Raw genomic sequence first — 18,458 nt, 5'->3', positions numbered from 1 at the left:
GTCTGCTCCCCAATTTTGTAAAGAAAAAGGCAGACACGTGGCAGGCTATGATTGATCAATTGTCAGAAGTCTCTTCGTTTTCCCGCTCTCGAAACGACGAATCATTTCTCACCATCACGTGGCAGCGATCCTAACCACCTGGGAAATCGTGGAGCCGTACAGATTCCGCATCTCGGTCGACCAACCCTCCCGACCGACTCAGCCGGAACATCCAGCAGTACGTCCTGATAGCCTATTAGCGTACATGGCCGTTCGACCCATCCCACCGATCGAGCTTCTCAGGCCAGGGGCCTTCACAGACGTCTCGCGTTCGACCGACCCGGAAGGCCCGAACGATGGACGCACGAGCTCGGCGTAGCCCGAAGTTAAAACCTTCAGGAAGCCCCCAAGCCTCGTCAATTCGCCCATCCGAGGCGAACGAACAGTCAACATGTTTGGCCTCCCCATCTACCTTATCGTCCCTACAGCCCGACCGAATGGATCTCGGTAAACTTCCTGTGTTTCGCCCGACCTGGAAGGACGAATAACCGCCCTCACGATGTTCCCGCGATAATCGTGCTAACGTACCGAGCGACCCGACCTAGCTTTCGGCTCTTAGGCTCATCGAACCGATCAGGCACGACGCGTGCCGGCATGTTCTTATTCGGGAATGGATACCGACCAAGACCCAATCAAATCACTTACGTCAGTCAACTTTCTCCAAAAATTGCTCATCCAGGGGGAAAGAGCGAGCTCGCCTTGAGTACGACCTACTCTCTAACTTGAGATACTCAACTCAGAGAGTGGGGGACAAACTGTTAGGGCCAAAAATCGTCCTTGGCCCAAATAGGGAAAAAGGACCATTAGCGAAGAAGGACCAAGCCCAGTCCTGCAAAGGCCCAAGCCGTATTCTTCNGGCATCTTGTCATGATATTTTCAAGGATGGATTGAGTGGTTTTGAATACGATCAAACTACTTCGACATGGCATGCTGAACTAGAAGTGTGGGACAAACTTATCAAGGTGGGCTCATGTTTAGTTGTTTACATACACTTTAAGTATTGCAAACAATGAAGAAATAGTTTCCAAATATCGTATGGGAGAAAGAAAAGATCCAAAATCACATGAAATTTATCAAGAAATCACAGGCATTTTGTCATGATATTTATAAAGATGGATTGAGTGGTTTTGAACATGGTCAAACTACTTCGACATGGCATGCTAAACCAGAAGTATGGGACAAAATTATCAAGGTGGGCTCACGTTTAGTTGTTTACATACACTTTAAATATGCTTGTTGGAGAAATTATATTGTTACTTACAACGTGCGTATTTTATATAGTCAAATCCTAGTGTTGTTGAATGGAGGAGCAAGCCTATATACAAGTACGACAAGTCATGTGAGCTGTTTGCAAAAGATAGGGTGAATGGGGAAGATGGTGACACCCCTAGGGAGATGAAGAAAAAAAGAGCTCATTTATCTCAAAACAATGTAGAATGCCCTAATTCAGTTGAGAACATTGATAACGTGGTAGCACAAAATCAAGCTTCATTGAATGCTGTCAATGTTGAAACAAGTGAGAATGACTTGACTTCTCTAAGTTGCCAATCTGAAGTTACATCACACAAGTTGAAGAACAGATGCAACGTTAAAGAGGACAGCAATCCTATTAAGGAGGCTATTAGTGTAGTGGATATGGCAACACATTACCTAGGTGATGTGTTACCGTTGTGTGCTAATAAATCTTCTTCGAAGGACAATGAATTGTTGGAGCATTTAGTTGAGATTGGGATCAAAGATGATGATGAGTTGCTGCATGCTCAAACTTTCCTTCTAGAAAATCCCACGAAGTTGCGTGTATTTTACTCATTTCCAGCACATCGCCGCAAGAGTATCTTAATGAAAATGCAACAACTTAATTCCTTTACCAAGGCAAATCCCACAATAGCTGCTAGTTTTTTTTTTTTTTTACTGTTTGGCTTGAAGAAACTTAAGAAGTTACTTCCAGGTATATATTTTAGATTTAGTTAGTTTTTGTTGTTGCTTTTTATCAGTGATAACCACTTATACTAGTTCCAGGGGCTGCTCACTTATGTACAAAATGTATGAAAACAAGAATACTTGCTTATTAAGTATATTGACTTTATGTGATTTAGTTGATGCATATCCTAATTAATTTTATTTTTATCTACTGCAACATTTGGTTATTGAATACATCTTTACTTTATAGTTATGCAATTGTTTTAGTAACAAGTAGACCATCTTCAATGGGTAGAAACTAAGTATTAAATATTCCTCCATGCTTTGTACTCTTTTAATAATTAATCCATGGTCTTATGCCCCATCTAATTAGGTTACTTCCTCCTAATAACATGATTTATCACATGAACCTGCACCTTTGTACTGGGTTATTAATATGTTTTGCACATCTCCAACCATATTAAATATAAAATAATTTTAAGCAATCATCAAAAATAAATTTATTAAAATATCATTTCTAGATGCTCGCTTGGAGGAGTGGAGCTACAATTTTTCAATCATTCCAGATGTTGCAAAGATTTGCGAAGAAAGATAAATAGACTTTATCACATTTGAAGTTATAAAATACTAATAAGTAGAAAATAAATAAAGAACCCTTACCTTATAATTGAAAAAACAAAACTCCCAAGTATTGGTTGAAATTGAGGTACTTTTATGGGTATATATGCAAACTTATCATTTTAAAAAACTGTCAGAACCACTGGAAAATGAACTCCCAAGCGCAGGTTGGGTGTTTAAAAAACCGCTACTAATAACCCCTCAAAACTGCTATGGTGGTTTACCTTCAAAACCCCTACGGTGGTTTACCCTCAAAATCGCTATAGTGGTTTACCCTTATAACTGTTACTATGAAAGTCCCAAGCAGACCCTCATAGTATTCCACTATCTCCCTTGGTTTATCACCCACCCAACCAAATCCAATACAAATAGCTTTCTTTTAGGTGTTATTAAACATTTACTCACAATTGTTTCACAAGGTGCAATTGAAACCTCTCTCTCACACACTAGGACTTACTTTCTCTCACTAGAATGCCAAAAACCCTAAGAGTGTAACACTCTTTTACAATTTGCAAATATAATGAAATTTAATGTAAAACCCTCTCAATAGACTGGATAAACAATTGTATAACCCAAAGAAACCCAATCTACAAAGATTACAAGTGTTTTGTGCATTAAAGGTAAAGAGAACATAACCCACCAAAATGCCCCATTAAACGGCTTGGGTCCACTAATCTCTTAAGGACGTTAAGAGAACATATCTTGGTGCGAGGCCTACTACACCTTGTTGCAGTGTGAGATAGCCTTAGAATCACTTTGGGCCTTTACGGGCTACCTCGATAAAAGTGAGCGTAAAAAACAGCTTAATTGGCGGCTTTGTACCCTAATTGGGTATTGATTGTAGCATTGGGCTTCTTTGACAAAAGTGACCATCAACAAAGTTAAATGACCTATTAATAAATTAAGAACTATATAGATATGCGTTTGGTTCATTATTTCTATCCCTATTCCTAAAATATTTGTTTGTTTAATTATTTAGGAAATACTATTATATTTTTTTAATTACTTTTAGACCTCTTAAGTTTATTAATTTCATTAAATACCCCCTAAAAAAGTTTAAAAATTAACAAAAACATCCCCACCCACCCATAGTTGCCAGATTCCGGCAACCACCATCGGTGGTAGCCAGAATCTGTCACAACGGCCTACCCGGTAATTCACCGATATGGCTTTTTCTGGCCAGATCCATGGTGGATTTGGCCGGAAAAGGCCAGATCTAGCCGTCAGCGATGGCTAAAGAAATAGCCGTGTTGACCGACAATGACGGCCATATCTTTGGCTATCTCTGACTACCAGATCTGGCCTTTTGCGGCCGTTGACGGCTAGATCTGGCCGAAAAAGGCCAGATCAACGCACGTTTGGCCAGATCCGACTGGTCTACATCATAACGCTAGATTCTGACCAGATTCCGATGATGATGGCCAGAATCTGGCACTGTGGGTGGGTGGGGGTGTTTTTATCATTTTACAAAATTTTTATATATTGGGTGTTTAGTGAAATTAGCAAACCTAGGGGGTTTTTAGGTAAACTTTTAAATTTTACCTCGTAATAATCACCCTATTCAACTATCCAATACTATCTCCAAAATCCTATCCAAAATAATAAACCAAACACACTCCTAGATTTTTTTTTCTTTTGTAGAAATATAATTTTATCCCTTAAATTTCATATTTTCACACTTAGAGCTCCCTTTTTCATTAAGTGTTACCCTCTAGCCCACTTAAATACCATTTCCTAAATACATTTTTTATACTTTGGCTTCCTTCTTCATTGAATCTTACGCTTGGACCCCTCGGATGTAATTTTTTGGTTCAACCATTGGTTGGACACTTTAATTGGAAAAGTTTATTGTGTTGATTGTTTAAATGGTACGACGAGTTTCAAGTCATTAAAGTAGAGACTTTATGACAAAGAAACTTATGAATTATAAATGCATTGTTAGGGCCAAAAATCGTCCTTGGCCCAAATAGGGAAAAAGGACCATTAGCGAAGAAGGACCAAGCCCAGTCCTGCAAAGGCCTAAGCCGTATTCTTCTAACATGAGGAACAAACCGGCCCAAACTGAGCGGGCACAAGCCTCTCAAACCTGGCCCATGTCCTAGGTCCATGGACAAATCCAAAGCCCACAACCCCCTCAGAATACCTTCCTATTCCTGATCACTTTCCTATTCGGAGTTACTCTCCTAATCAGAATCACCTTCCTATACGGACACTGGTAAGANGTGATCAGGAATAGGAAGGTGACCTTGAATGAGAGATTGATCAGGAGTAGGAAAGTATTCTGAGGGGGTTGTGGGCTCTGGATTCGCCCATGGACCTAGGAAATGGACTGGGATTAGGAGGCTCGTGCCCACGTGGTTTGGGCTGGCTATGTCTTGTACCGAATGGGCCTAATCTGGTTGGGTCATATCAGGATTGGGCCTGGCTTCTTCTTCAGTGTCGAGCCCGTTTTCCTATTCGGGCCAAGGACAATTTTTGGCCCTAACAATAGTTATTTTTAGTTTTTGCATCGTAATATTTAATTTATAATACATTCATTTTTCATATTATATGATTCTTTTTCTTCTTTTTTTAAAGTATATATAATTCTTGTTCTTCAACCAATCTTTACATCTCAATGTCAATTACTCTTTCAACATTCAACCACTCGCCAAATTCTGCATGCCTTTTAAATGAATGAAATGTTTCATTGACTTGTCCCTTCTCTTAATGGGTTTAAAAAAAAGTTATGACGTGGCTGCTGTATGCTGTGTTTAATCAGTAATAACCTTGCCCAGCTTTAAAGGAGAAAGCTACGTTAAACAAACAAAGTAAATGAGTTGGATGTTTCGAATTTCGATTGGAAATTGTGTTGACATTTTGAGTGGAAACCAACCCAACCCAAGAACCCAACAATAATACTAGACTGATAAATGTCTCTCACAAACTACACACATGACATTGAGTTGGCAATTCCTACCAAAATGGTCGCAAAATGATTTCGATTACACCTAAAAAACGGCCATTATGAAATAAGATCAACCGTTCCTTGGATGAGGAATGACCACTCCTTGAATGAGAAATGGTCGTTCTTGGTTGAGGAATAACCATTCCAAATGGGCTTATGGAATCCCTATTCCTTCTTATAGAATGGGGGTTCCATATGGAACACCTATTCCATAAGATGGAACCTCGTTTTATCTCATGGAACAGTCATTCCTTATGAAAATAGTCGTTTTTTATTAATAGAACGACAATTCCTTATGAATGAACGGGCGTTCCTCCTTAAGTAATGGTCGTTTATGTTTAGTCAAAGTTCATGATTTGACGTTTAAAATCAACTCAATGCCACGTTAAGTGTTTGTGAGAGATGTTTGTCAACGTAGTATTACTCTCCAACCCAATTACCCAACCCAGGTCATCACCCTTTGACTTCACACTCAATCTAAATCCAATATCTGTCATAGTTCATGCATTTTCTAACCATAATATTTCATTTGAGGTAATTAATATTGTTCATCTCAGGTTAATAATTTAATAAAAATGCTTCTTGGATCAATTGATCCAGATAAAATAGGGATATAGTTGACTTTTAATAGGGTAATCCATGTATAAAAAGACTTATTTATATTTACAGAATTAAAAAGTAAAAATGATTTAATGGTGAGAAAGAGAATGATTCCAAATTTCATTTAATTCTCTCTCTCATCTTTTAGTCTAAAAATCAAATTCCGATCAGATATTTTCAAAACATTTGATTTGTTACCAATATTTTAATTTAATTATATGATAAGAGTTATCATACACTTGACTCGTGCCAACAATTATAAGTTTAATTATAATCAAGACATTTGTGATAAAAATTCAATTTCAAACAATATCTTCATTGTTGCTGAAAATTGCTTCCAATATCACGTTTCGCTCTCCAAATTCCATAGTTCCCTTCCAAATCGAACAATGAATAATGTTTTTCTTCTAAGAGGAAAACTAACACTTATTAATAAACAAAACCATACCAAACGAAATATAAACATTTGGATTAAAATGGTTGGCTTAATCGAATTTTAAGTTGTATGTGCATAAATAAAAAAATCTTTTGTACAAAATCTATGAACATTCTTTGAATAAAGATCAATAAATATATGAACACTTGAATAATGCAGTGGTGGAGCAACGCGTAGCCCGTAACCCACCATTCATTGCCTAGATACCCTTCAATTATCTATGCAAAAGGATGTGTCACGTTCTCTGAATAGAGATCAATAAATATATTAATATTTTTGTTCATTTTTTAAATTAATACAATCTAATTTTATTAAACAAATACAGAGAAAATGAATTTTTTTTCATATGACATGGCATACTCATTCTATACAAGACTTTTTACTTGATTACCTGTACAAATATATATTAAAACATTCTATACGAGACTTTATACATATAATATTGTATATATAGATATATATAATCATGATTTAAGGTGATTAAGGGTATTTAAGAAAAAAAAATACTTTGTTATCAATATTCATAATACATATACATAAAACATTGATATACATAAAATATTTTTTTTTACAGCTCTCTCTATTGTATCCACACAACATTCTAATCAATGTACAAAAACATTTGTTTATCCAACTTTCTCTTTTTTGTTCACGCAACGTTCAAATCAATATATATAAAATATTTTTTTATCCAGCTCTATCGATTTTATCCACATAACATTCAGATCAATTACAAAAAATATTTTTTATCGAACTGCTATTTTATCACAATATGAATTAACATATTCATTTGTGGGCAAAAATGAGATAAAAGGGTGTGCCTTTATATGAAAATGTGTTGAAAATTAATGTGTTGCAAACAGTTCTTAAACTTACAACTTTGGGTGATAAAGGTCTGACGCAAGAAAAAAACACATACTTGCAATAATGGATTATACTTGCAACTTTAGAAGATAAAACGATACCTTCACATAGTTTTTTTTTAAGCAATTTAATTATTATAATAAATTAATTCATGTTTTCCAATCTTAATTCTGGGAAACATCGAAGTAATAATTACTTTTTTCTTATCTTTACATAATATTAATGGTGTAAATTATTTTCCTTAAAAAAAAAAAAAGGTTTAAGAGTCAAAATTAATTTTATTTTATTAAAGGATAAATTTATAAATTTATCATCCCAATTTTTTTTTTGATATAGCACTACTCATAATTTAATATATCTTATAATTGACATGTACACCAAAACTTTTTTCCAAAATTACACAATGTTTTTCATTCTTCCCATAACTCAATCACACAAAACAAACCTGTTAGGGCCAAAAATCATCCTTGGCCCAAATAGGGAAAAAGGACCATTAGCGAAGAAGGACCAAGCCCAGTCCTGCAAAGGCCCAAGCCATAGTTCTCTTCTAACACGAGGAATAAACCGGCCCAAACTGAGCGGGCACAAGCCTCTCAAAACTGGCCCATGTCCTAGGTCCATGGACAAATCCAAAGCCCACAACCCCCTCAGAATACTTTCCTACTCCTGATCAATCTCCCATTCAAGGTCACCTTCCTATCCTGATCACTTTCCTACTCGGAGTTACTCTCCTAATCAGAATCACCTTCCTATACAGACACTGGTAAGACAGCTTACCACAACCCTAATTCTTCTAGGGTTTGCATCAGAGTCGTACTAGGACTCCTACTTCTACCAAGATTGGGAGACCAGACGATCACTATATAAACAGAGGCCAACCCTCTCACAAGGGACATCGACATTACACCCTCACACCCGAGACTCTTTACTCTAGAGTTTCACTAATTCGCCGTAGTCACAGTCCCCGACTAGACTTCCGGTAATCCCTTATTCCTTAGCCCTCACTAAATTAGCCCCTTTCAGCCTTGCTGATTTGAGCGTCGGAGTGCCTACGGTAAACACCACCCCGGTGTTTCCCGTTCGCTTCACGCGTGTGTTTCTCTACGTGTGCAGGTGCAGCAGATCGCTAGTGGCCTTGACCTCACGGGATCAGACCCCCTTTTTTCGTACAGGTAGATTTTTACGTTTACAAAACCCAAAAAAGAAAAATTCTTAAAAGATCAGAAATCTTGAGAAACATGAAGAGAAAACAATTTGAAGAAATGGAAATGTGAAGCTCTATAGCCTATCTTGATGAACCAGAAGTGAGAAGGGCTAGGCGAGTTCAAGTTTTTTTTACGCCATCAATTGTATCTATTATACCCAGTAGGCCCTTAGTCGCAAAGAAGAAGAGTGGGTTGGTGAAAAACTCTTTGGGAAGAAAAATTAGTGGGTTAGGGAAGGGGAATGAATGGAGATTGTGAATGATTTTGATAGGAAAAAGGTGGACTACGAAATGAACAAAGAGAAGAGAAGTTAAGTTTGGAGAGAGAGAGAAGGCTAAGAAAAAGTGTTTTAAGCTTTAGCTCACACGTTGAGAAAGAGAAAGACAAAGAATGCCAATTTGAGTTTTTTTCTTTAAATTAAAAACAGTACCTGCGGGCACCCACGGGTGTACCTGGCCTACCCGTTTACAAAATGGGTAGAGCCAAGTACGGATCTAAAAAAATAGGTCTAATTATACAGACCTATACCGTATATAATTTACTCGAGTATAGGTCAACCCGTGGATTCCAACCCGTTTTGCCAAATCTACACACAACCTAACCCAAAATACCCCGATTCAAAAAAAAAATAAAAAAAAATGGGCACAATAGAAATGTACAAGATATATATAATTTGCAGTGATTTAAACCGCTATCACACTAGTATGAATACTTTTGTTTTCATTTGGTTCATTATTTGATGATTTTTAAAATAATATTTTGAAAAAAGGTAAAATTAATGGATTATCCTTCCCAAAAATGTAATTATTAATATTTTGTGAGATGAATAAAGTAAAATAAAATTTTAAGAATATTAAAACAAATGTATTTTTAGGTTTTTAGGATATAATAGTAAAATAAGATAGAGATATAATATTGAAACAAATGAAGCCTTAACATGTAATTATTATAAAGATAAACATTGAAGATGAAAAACTAAATAAAACAGAAAGAAGAAAAACAAACCTAGTAAGAATTTTGTATAGAAATAATATATAAACACGTGTTAAACCCAAAAATAATCCTGTATTTAATTACGTTTGTGTTTGTATTGTAGTAAGAATGTGCACTTTTACTACCACGTGCCATTCACCATCACCTCCATGTTTATTCTACGCGCTTCCACTACACTTACACAACGGAGCAACGACTAGTCAACTCTATATTTACTCTTGGCGGGCCCCCAACAACCTTTCAATCTTTATTACACACATTCTCTAAAATTAATGACAAAACACCCAGGTACGTGCTGAAGATAAGTTTTTGGAAAATTTCATTTACAAAATTATGGAATTTAATTACTATCATTCTAAAATTTATTTAATTTAATTATATAAAATCATTTCTCAACAAAAGAGGTTGACAATTGATTTTCGATAATGGAATCTAAATTAGTAATTGTTATGCTTAAAAAATCAGGACCGATGTAAACTCACGACAACAAGGGCCAATTAAAGTTCAGAAAGATCTTATACCGTCCAGATGCTGCCATGTCGCACAAAGACGGAAGAAGTAAGGTTGTCGTCAATGTGGCAGGTGAAAGCTTGACTTGTGAGTGGCTAGGAATTATCCACATGCCTAATCCCTACGCAATTTAAGGATATCTCCTGTACGCTTAGCCAATGGGAAGCAAAGTAGGAATTGTACCACACCTACCTGATTACAAAATCATGATTATTATCTTGAATCCCTCGACTATAAATAGAGGGCTTCTCTCTCATTTACGGGATCCGTTCATTTTTAGTTTTCTAAGAGCAGACTCTCTCTCTTTGTATTTAAATTATCTCTAGATTGTAACTCAGCTTGTTGCCCACGACCAGACTATAATCATCCATCAATACAAGTATAGTGGACGTAGGATTCGCTTTTGAGCACCCGAACCACTTTAAAAATTGTCTCTTGTTTATTCTTTCGTTGCATATTTCCATATCACGTGTAATTTTTAAGTCTGCTTAGCACTTTACACGTGCGAGTAGTTGATGTCAAAATCAAGCATTAACTGTTTGACGCTAGAAGGAGGGTCTGATTTAGTATCCACTCTTCATCAAGAATCTCTGACCGATCGGTCCTACCCATCAGCAAATGGCTCGTGGTTTTGAAACTAAGCGAACTAGTCTCGATAATGAGGAGATCCCTTGGGTACAGGATGACACTTCTCCCGAAGTGCCTCCAGTCCAGCAGAGTACCATAGGGGATATTCCTTCGAGCTCATAACTTGACCCAACCGTGATGGATTACCTAGAGTGGTTCAACAATACTCTCCAAATGGTTAGCTGAAGGTTAGACCGTTTGGATCGGGTCGCACCACCAGAGTCCGACGAGGTGGTGCCACCGTCAAAGATCGTTCCTTGGTATGCCGCACGCCCTTGCCGTACACCAAAGGAAGTTTTTTGCTGCACACCAACTGTACACACCACAATTCAAATGTGGTTAAAGTCTGTCAGAGCCGTCAACCTGGTCATCTTATTTTCTGCAAAGAGACAAAAAGTTTGTTAGTTTCACCTATCAAAGAGGAGCTAAAGAAAAAGGAACAGTTAGCAAATCAAAGGAAAGGAAAACCTACTCGGCTCCCTAAAAGGACAAACACCATCGTCTGCAAAAAAGAAAAAAATGGTCTCATAAGCCCCGACATTACTAGGGTAACCAAATATTTCTCCCTTGATCGAAGATCGCTTCGAGAGGTAAAAAGAGTCTTTATCTTTACTCTTCTTCAAATACTAAATGCATGCGACCTCTAGCACTATCAGCTCGTCAAGACTATTTTCGCCACATGCAATATACATAGCAACCGCTATCATATACGCATTAGGCGTCAATTGTAATGGCGCGGCCTCGAAGTGGTCGAGGATCAATCTAATGAAGGGGTGAAAAGGTATCAACGCCCCATACTTAAAGATCGCCTTGGAGATCACGGCCATTCCCTATAGGGGATTTCGAGTTGTGTACGTCATGTGCTGGTAGACATCTACGCTAAGCGCGAACTGGTCCACCGGTTTCTGTATCTCGTCCCTGGTGGTCATTGATAATGTCTCTTGCATGGGATCTGCTGAGGTGCCCGGCGCCTATGAGCTCTTCCCCTCAGCTGCTCTGGTCCCTGAAGTGTCAATTTCTCCTAAAGTCTGAAAAATGGGCGACATGCAGAGATGACTCAGTCTCCATACAGTGTCCGATACGATGACATAGAAGGGCAAAAGAAACCCTAATTTACCTTCCTTAACCCCTAGGAAAACCCTAAAAACCCTTGAGAATGAATTCTCAAGAATCTGTGCCCCAAGTTTTGCCTTTAAAAAAAAAAAAAAAAAGGTTTTCTCTTTTTACCACTGTCCAGAAATATGCATCGTGTAGGTTTACCAGGTAGTTCATACCTACCATTACTGTAAAGTCAAGCTTTTAACAGAAATAAAAGAGGAAAATGAAGGAGAGTCCTCCGTACCTCTTGACTGTTAGGGATGAACTTCCTGTTGTAATGAAGAGTGCGCATCAACTGGAAGAAGAACGATCTGATTTCACAAGTGCAAGAGCCTAGCTTTTCTTTCTAAAAATGTGAGTTCTATGATAAAACTTGAAGTAAACCTGGGGTTTTATAAGGGGAAAAATGACGGTTGGTTTCCCTAGCAAGCGACGCTTGGGCAAGATTTGTTTCTCGCCATTGATTACGACCACATGTCGTTAATCCACGTGAAGAGTAACCTTCATACCTCGTGGATGCCAATCAACGTTTCCCTCCATTGGAGTAACCAAGCGTCGGCGTGATTATCTCTTCCACATTAAATGCGCCCTCATCCGCATTTAATGCTCTAAAAGAGAATATCGTTTCAGCATGACTTGCATTTAATGTGTATGACTAGCACTTATTGCGCAAGAGACACGTCTGTCAAAATAAAGTTTACTTTATTGACTAGACCAGCTATCAAGCACAACATATAACATCTAAAGAGGTCGTTTGAGTAAACCACTTTTCTCCATGTATTGATTTCGAGACGATGTGACCCCTTGTTTTCAACAAAAATGTGCTAAGTATTTTTAGGTCATGAGCGACGGATGAAGTCCAAAGCATGTTGGTATAACACTGAGCAAGGTCCGACCCAGGTCGTTGAACTTGTGGGGGAAGGCCGCCTTAGGTTGCTTATACTATTCTTAGAGACCTATGCTGCGACCTCCTTATAGCTTGTTGGTCGGGTTGAACCACTAGTTTCACATCATCTTAACTGGTTGTCTCATATAGCTTGATCAAGTGTCATTCAGGATAAGTTAGGTCACGGCATAATCATGAAGTTCTCAAGGTTCAATACTTAAACCTTAAGAATTTGGGGGCTTCTGTTATGCCTAAAAAATCAAGGCTGACGTAAGCTCACGACAGCAAGGGCCAATCAGAGTTTAGGAAGATTTTGTGTCGTCCATATGCTACCACGTCGCACAAGGACGGAAGAAGTAAGGGTATCGTCAGTGTGACAGGTGAAAGCTTGACTTGTGAGTGGCTAGGAGTTGTCCACTTGCCCAAACCCTTTGCGATTTAAGGATATCTTCTGTACGGTCAACCAATGGGAAGCAAGGTAGGAATTGTACCACACACACTCGACTGCAAAATCATGATTATTACCTTGAATCCCTCGACTATAAATAGAAGACTCCTTTCTCATTTACGGGATCCGGCCATTTTTAGTTTTCTAAGAGCAGACTCTCTCTCTCTCTCTATATTTAAATTCTCTTTAGATTGTAACTCAGTTCGCTGTTAGCGACTTGACTGTAATCATCCATCAATACAAATATAATGGACGTAAGATTCGCTTTTGAGCATCCGAACTACTTTAGAAATTGTCTCTTGCTTATTCTTTCGTTGCACATTTCTATATCACATGTAATTTTTAAGTCCACTTAGCATTTTATACGTGCGAGTCGTTGGTGTCAAAATCAAAAAACGGTATTACTTGAATCGTATATGCACAAGTGTCCTTACGTGTCAGCGAGTCCTAAGTTCTGCATACATCACCAAGTGCGTTTAACTGGCACGTTCTCCAACTTACAATTTCCCTGTGCCGTCAATTTTTTTTTTTATTTAATGTTGTGCACGTTGTCTATATATATGTATGCGAACTTTCAGAATTACGTACTCTTTTTAGTCATCATCCTCTTGTAGATCATTTTCGTCCGCCCCTCATTTTCGTTTTCTCCCTCATTCGTCTTCGATAAGAACTTTTCCCTAACGAAACCCTAGATTTTCTCACCAACCAAACACCTTCTTTCCCGAGAATTTCTCAAACGCAAAACTCAATTCACACCCTTTCCACACTGTAACACCGCCAATTTCATCCGGAACCTTTCTTTCACCTAGAAATTCCCCAAATCTTGAATTTTCCCAAGAAAATCCTCCCGATTTCCCTGTAATGGGAAAGATTTTCCGGGAATATTCCAAACCCAGCGCCTCCTCTTCCTCCTCATCTTCTTCCCCGTCTCAGAGCACCACATCAACCTCGATTACCGAAACCGTCAATGGATCTCACCAATTCAAAATCACCGGCTATTCTTTATCGAAGGGTTTAGGGATCGGCAAGTACATAGCGTCCGATACTTTTATGGTGGGCGGCTACGCTTGGGCGATCTATTTCTATCCTGATGGGAAGAGCGTAGAGGACAATGCGACGTACGTTTCGTTGTTTATTGCGTTGGCGAGCGAGGGAACCGATGTGAGGGCTCTGTTTGAGTTGACTTTGTTGGATCAGAGCGGGAAGGAGCGCCACAAAGTGCATAGCCATTTTGGGAGGACGCTCGAGAGCGGGCCCTACACGCTCAAGTATCGTGGGAGCATGTGGTAAGATATTCTTTTTCTGTTCCTCTTTTATTATTTAATTTTGTGTGGAATTTTTTCTCATATAATGTAACAATGTGTTGGTTCTCTTGATTGTGTTGCTTTCTTTTGTGACCTTGTTATAATTTTTTGTCTCATATTCATTTGCTGATGATGATTATCAAGATAATTTCTTATATGGCCTTCTGCTGCTGACATGGGTGTCGGTGTTGCTGTTAATCTTTGATTTTGTATGGACGGTAGTTATTTCTAAATGTTTTATTTATTATCTTATTGAAATGATTCCTGCTACATGGATTTTCTTCTAGCTGTGAGCTTAAATTTTGATCTGTTAACTGATATTATTATCTTATGTAGGCATAAAATAGGGGACAAAATAAATCATGATTATTCTCAGAACATGGTTAAAAGATTGTTTGGATAACATAAATTTTGCGCGTTTAAGTCTTAAAGATTTATTTGATGAATAGTGGTGCACTTGCAATGTATTCAGAGTTTGTTTTTGAATTTTCCTTATAGCTCCATGAGGGTTGAGTTTGTAAATAAACCAGAAGCAAGATACCATTGCTTGCTTCAACCCCGTTCTTTTCTTTTAAAAAATTTGAGCCCATGGGTGTCCAGTTGGTATAGATATGTTACAGGGTCGGCATTGCAGGATTACCCAAATGTTATGTAATTTGTTCTCATTGAGCAATTTAATGACACACGGTTTATTGATCACAGTATTCCGGTATTGTTAATGATGTCTGCCTTTTGTTATTAGGCTTATATGTATATTGTATTTTATTTTCATCTCCTCCATGTATAATCTTTCTTTTACTCCAGGTTAAATTGGTTGTCATTTGGTTTTATCATATCTGGGTTATGATTTTTTGGTCTTAAGTTCTTGGTTGTTTATGAACTTATAGCTTGTTACATTATAGTGAGTAAATTTCACTCATAATATATGTAATTAAGTATCAAGCGCTACACAGCTTGTCTGATTATTGAATGCTACAGGGGCTACAAGCGTTTTTTCAAAAGAGTTCTTCTGGAACAATCAGACTACCTCAAAGATGATTGTCTTTCAGTTCACTGTAGTGTTGGTGTTGTGAAGTCACACACAGAAGGGCCCAAGATCTATTCCATAGCTGTACCACCTTCTAACATTGGTCAGCATTTGGGGAAACTACTGGAAAGTGGAAAGAGAACTGATGTAAATTTTGAAGTTGATGGTGAAGTATTCGCTGCTCACAAATTGGTGCTTGCCGCTCGTTCACCTGTATTCAGGGCACAACTCTTTGGTCCGATGAAGGATCAGAATACTCAGCGTATAAAAGTTGAGGACATGGAGGCCCCGGTTTTTAAGGTTCAATACATCTCTCTTTTTCTTTTCTTAGCTGCACAATATTTTTGCATCAGTCAGTTTTTTTTTTTTTTTTTTTTCCATAAATATGCCTGCATAGAGGTTTCGAAGACATTTTAGGTACATAAATCTACTGTTTTTTAAATCCAAATTGTGAAATGCAAATAGTGTGCTGGTTGTGGTTGCATGCTGCAAATATTTTGTGTGTTTGTTTTTATAACTTTTATTTTGGTTTTCACTGGGCATAAATCATGAGATTTTATTAGCAGCTAAGTAATTTTGGGATTTCTAAAGCAAATCTGAATAGCATTGTTTTAATGGATTCATGGAATGGACCTTGTGGAAGTTTGACTACTCTTTTGCTGGTTATGAATTGTGGGGGTCATGAAAGAGCTATATCAATCCCTCTTGTTTTGAAAGTTCTATCCGATCTCTTTAATTTACCCCAGTGTTTTGTAATCTTTAACATTTTATATACCAATTGAACTTTGTCATGAGATTCTAGATTTAGTATTTGTGATATGCAAATATAAGTTGATTAAATCTACAGTTTTGGAAATATGCTGTCTATTTATTGTAAACGTTCATCGCTTCACTGGACAAATGTGGCGTCTGGCTTTTTTATTTATTTTTACAAATCAGGTGAACCATTTTAAATGATCATTCATAACTTATCGCTTCTCAAACCTGATTTGTCCCTTCCAGGCTTTGCTGCATTTCATATACTGGGACACTGTACCTGACATGGAAGAGATTACTGGTATGAACTCAAAGTGGGCTTCAACTTTGATGTCTCAGCATCTGCTTGCAGCGGCAGATAGGTATGGTTTAGACAGGCTCAGATTGCTTTGTGAGACCAATCTTTGTGAGGACGTTGCCATTAACACTGTGGCAACCACATTAGCTTTGGCAGAGCATCACCATTGTTTCCAGCTGAAGGCTGTTTGTCTCAAATTTGTTGCCATGCCTGAAAATTTGAGAGGTACTTATAACGAAATCCTCTTATTATGTCTATTGCAATTTGATCTTGGATGAGAAAAATTGTTTCACTAATCCCAGAACTATACCCCGTATTGAAGAAAATATTGAAACTCTTCAGATTTTAGGTCTTCCGTTCACAAACCATGTAAAGGATTGGAGTTGACCACTGATGTGATTGGTGGTCATCTTGTATAATATAAACATTTATCGTATTCTTAGAATTTTACACCCATGTTGTGGATATCTTTGTACAGTGTACATTTATCGTATATATTTTCTAGCTTTTAGAAGCGTATACCAAGCTTTTTTAATTCACTAAATGTTGCAAGTTTATTGCCAGTCGACCTACTTCTGCGTATCTCACTTACTATGCTATATTGTAATAAGTTTGACCTTGCGTTGCATGTTCACAATATAGTCTTTAGGCTTAAAGGTGTGAGGTGTCCCGAGTTGCACAATTGTTAGGCATTGTTCCTAGAAAGTTGTCTTTCTACTCCTGCATTAATTAGTGCCACAATCTTCAGTATTAATTTTACCGAAAATTTATCTCTGCTTTCCAATATTATTAGTAAGCTGAAGCTTGTTTAACCTTTTTTTTTTTTGTGTGTGTGTGTGTGTGTGTGTGTGTTTTGCAGCTGTGATGCAAACTGATGGTTTCGAGTACTTGAAGGAAAGTTGCCCCTCTGTTTTGACAGAACTGTTGGAGTACGTCGCCAGAGTAAGTGAGCACTCTGTAGTAGTATGCAGGCAATTTAATGAAGCTATCCTTGATGGGAGTGACGTCAATGGGAGGCGGGTTAAGCAAAGGCTATAGGGAAAGCAGCTTTTCATACATCTCTTGTAGCCCCCACCAAAAAAAAAGAGAGAATGAAAGCCTTCTCATATGTAGGATTAGAAACAATTTTTCTAAGGTCAGCTTCTGTAATTCTGTATTTGTAATTGTTGTAAATTTAGTTCATTTGGTGTCCTATGATTTGCTTGTTTTATGGAATTTGCTTTTGTAGTTTCTCCTAATCTTGCGTTTCTTGAATTACCAGTGTGCATTCTTTGAATTTCAGTTCAAACGGCAGCTCGCAATTTCGAACCAAATGCCTATTCTTTTATCTTGTATAACATAATTTCACAAGTTAAATATTACATTCGTTTTTTTTTTTTTTTCATGAAGAGGTGGCTTTGATAATCGAGTCTACTGTGGTTGTCTTTATTAAGGAAGAGATGATATTAAGGTTCATTTGGTTGTGGGGATGTATTATTAGAAATGTTATATTAACGAGAAGATAGATTATATTGAAGATTTATGAGAATGTGTTTGGTTATATTTGAATAAAGTGGTAGATATGTTATATAAATTATTCAATTGTATTTTTTTTTAATATTATTATTATTATTTGGATTATTTTTTAAACATTTGAGATTTTGTTAAAACTGCCATCCTGAACTCATGTAGTTTCAACGTAGTCTCAGTCACAATAAAAATTTAAATTTTAACAAAATCAGTTCTATCCATCCAAGCCACTATCTGTCATCAGTTATCACTGTTGGTCGTGGCTTGAATGATACACGATCGATCGGATCTGACTGTTTTTTGTTAGATAAATTTGATCGTTTTTCAATGGTGCTGGTGGGCTGTGATTCGTTAGAAGGTGATGAGGGTAAAT

At 37.5% G+C, this 18,458-nt stretch overlaps 1 protein-coding gene across 1 annotated transcript; it reads left to right on the top strand.

Annotated features, from left to right (window-relative positions):
- Nucleotides 1-14,011: 14,011 nt before the first annotated feature.
- On the top strand, nt 14,012-17,958 carry LOC116144145 (BTB/POZ and MATH domain-containing protein 2-like). Its single transcript, XM_031429601.1, has 4 exons — nt 14,012-14,477; nt 15,474-15,822; nt 16,525-16,801; nt 17,436-17,958. The coding sequence occupies exons 1-4, from the start codon at nt 14,053-14,055 to the stop codon at nt 17,612-17,614; spliced, it is 1,230 nt and encodes a 409-aa protein (XP_031285461.1). The 5' UTR covers nt 14,012-14,052; the 3' UTR covers nt 17,615-17,958.
- The last annotated feature ends 500 nt before the right edge of the window (nt 17,959-18,458 follow it).

This window comes from Pistacia vera, unplaced genomic scaffold (assembly GCF_008641045.1).
Source record: "Pistacia vera cultivar Batoury unplaced genomic scaffold, PisVer_v2 Contig439, whole genome shotgun sequence".
Classification (NCBI taxonomy): Eukaryota; Viridiplantae; Streptophyta; class Magnoliopsida; order Sapindales; family Anacardiaceae; genus Pistacia; species Pistacia vera.
This window is presented reverse-complemented; position numbering and strand designations above follow the sequence as displayed.

Excerpts from the sequence above, each read along its gene's own strand:
- LOC116144145 (XM_031429601.1), top strand. The coding sequence starts at position 14,053 with ATGGGAAAGATTTTCCGGGAATATTCCAAACCCAGCGCCTCCTCTTCC. Across the intron at positions 14,478-15,473 it reads AAGTATCGTGGGAGCATGTG|GGGCTACAAGCGTTTTTTCA; the intron begins GTAAGATATTCT and ends TGAATGCTACAG. Across the intron at positions 15,823-16,524 it reads TGGAGGCCCCGGTTTTTAAG|GCTTTGCTGCATTTCATATA; the intron begins GTTCAATACATC and ends TGTCCCTTCCAG.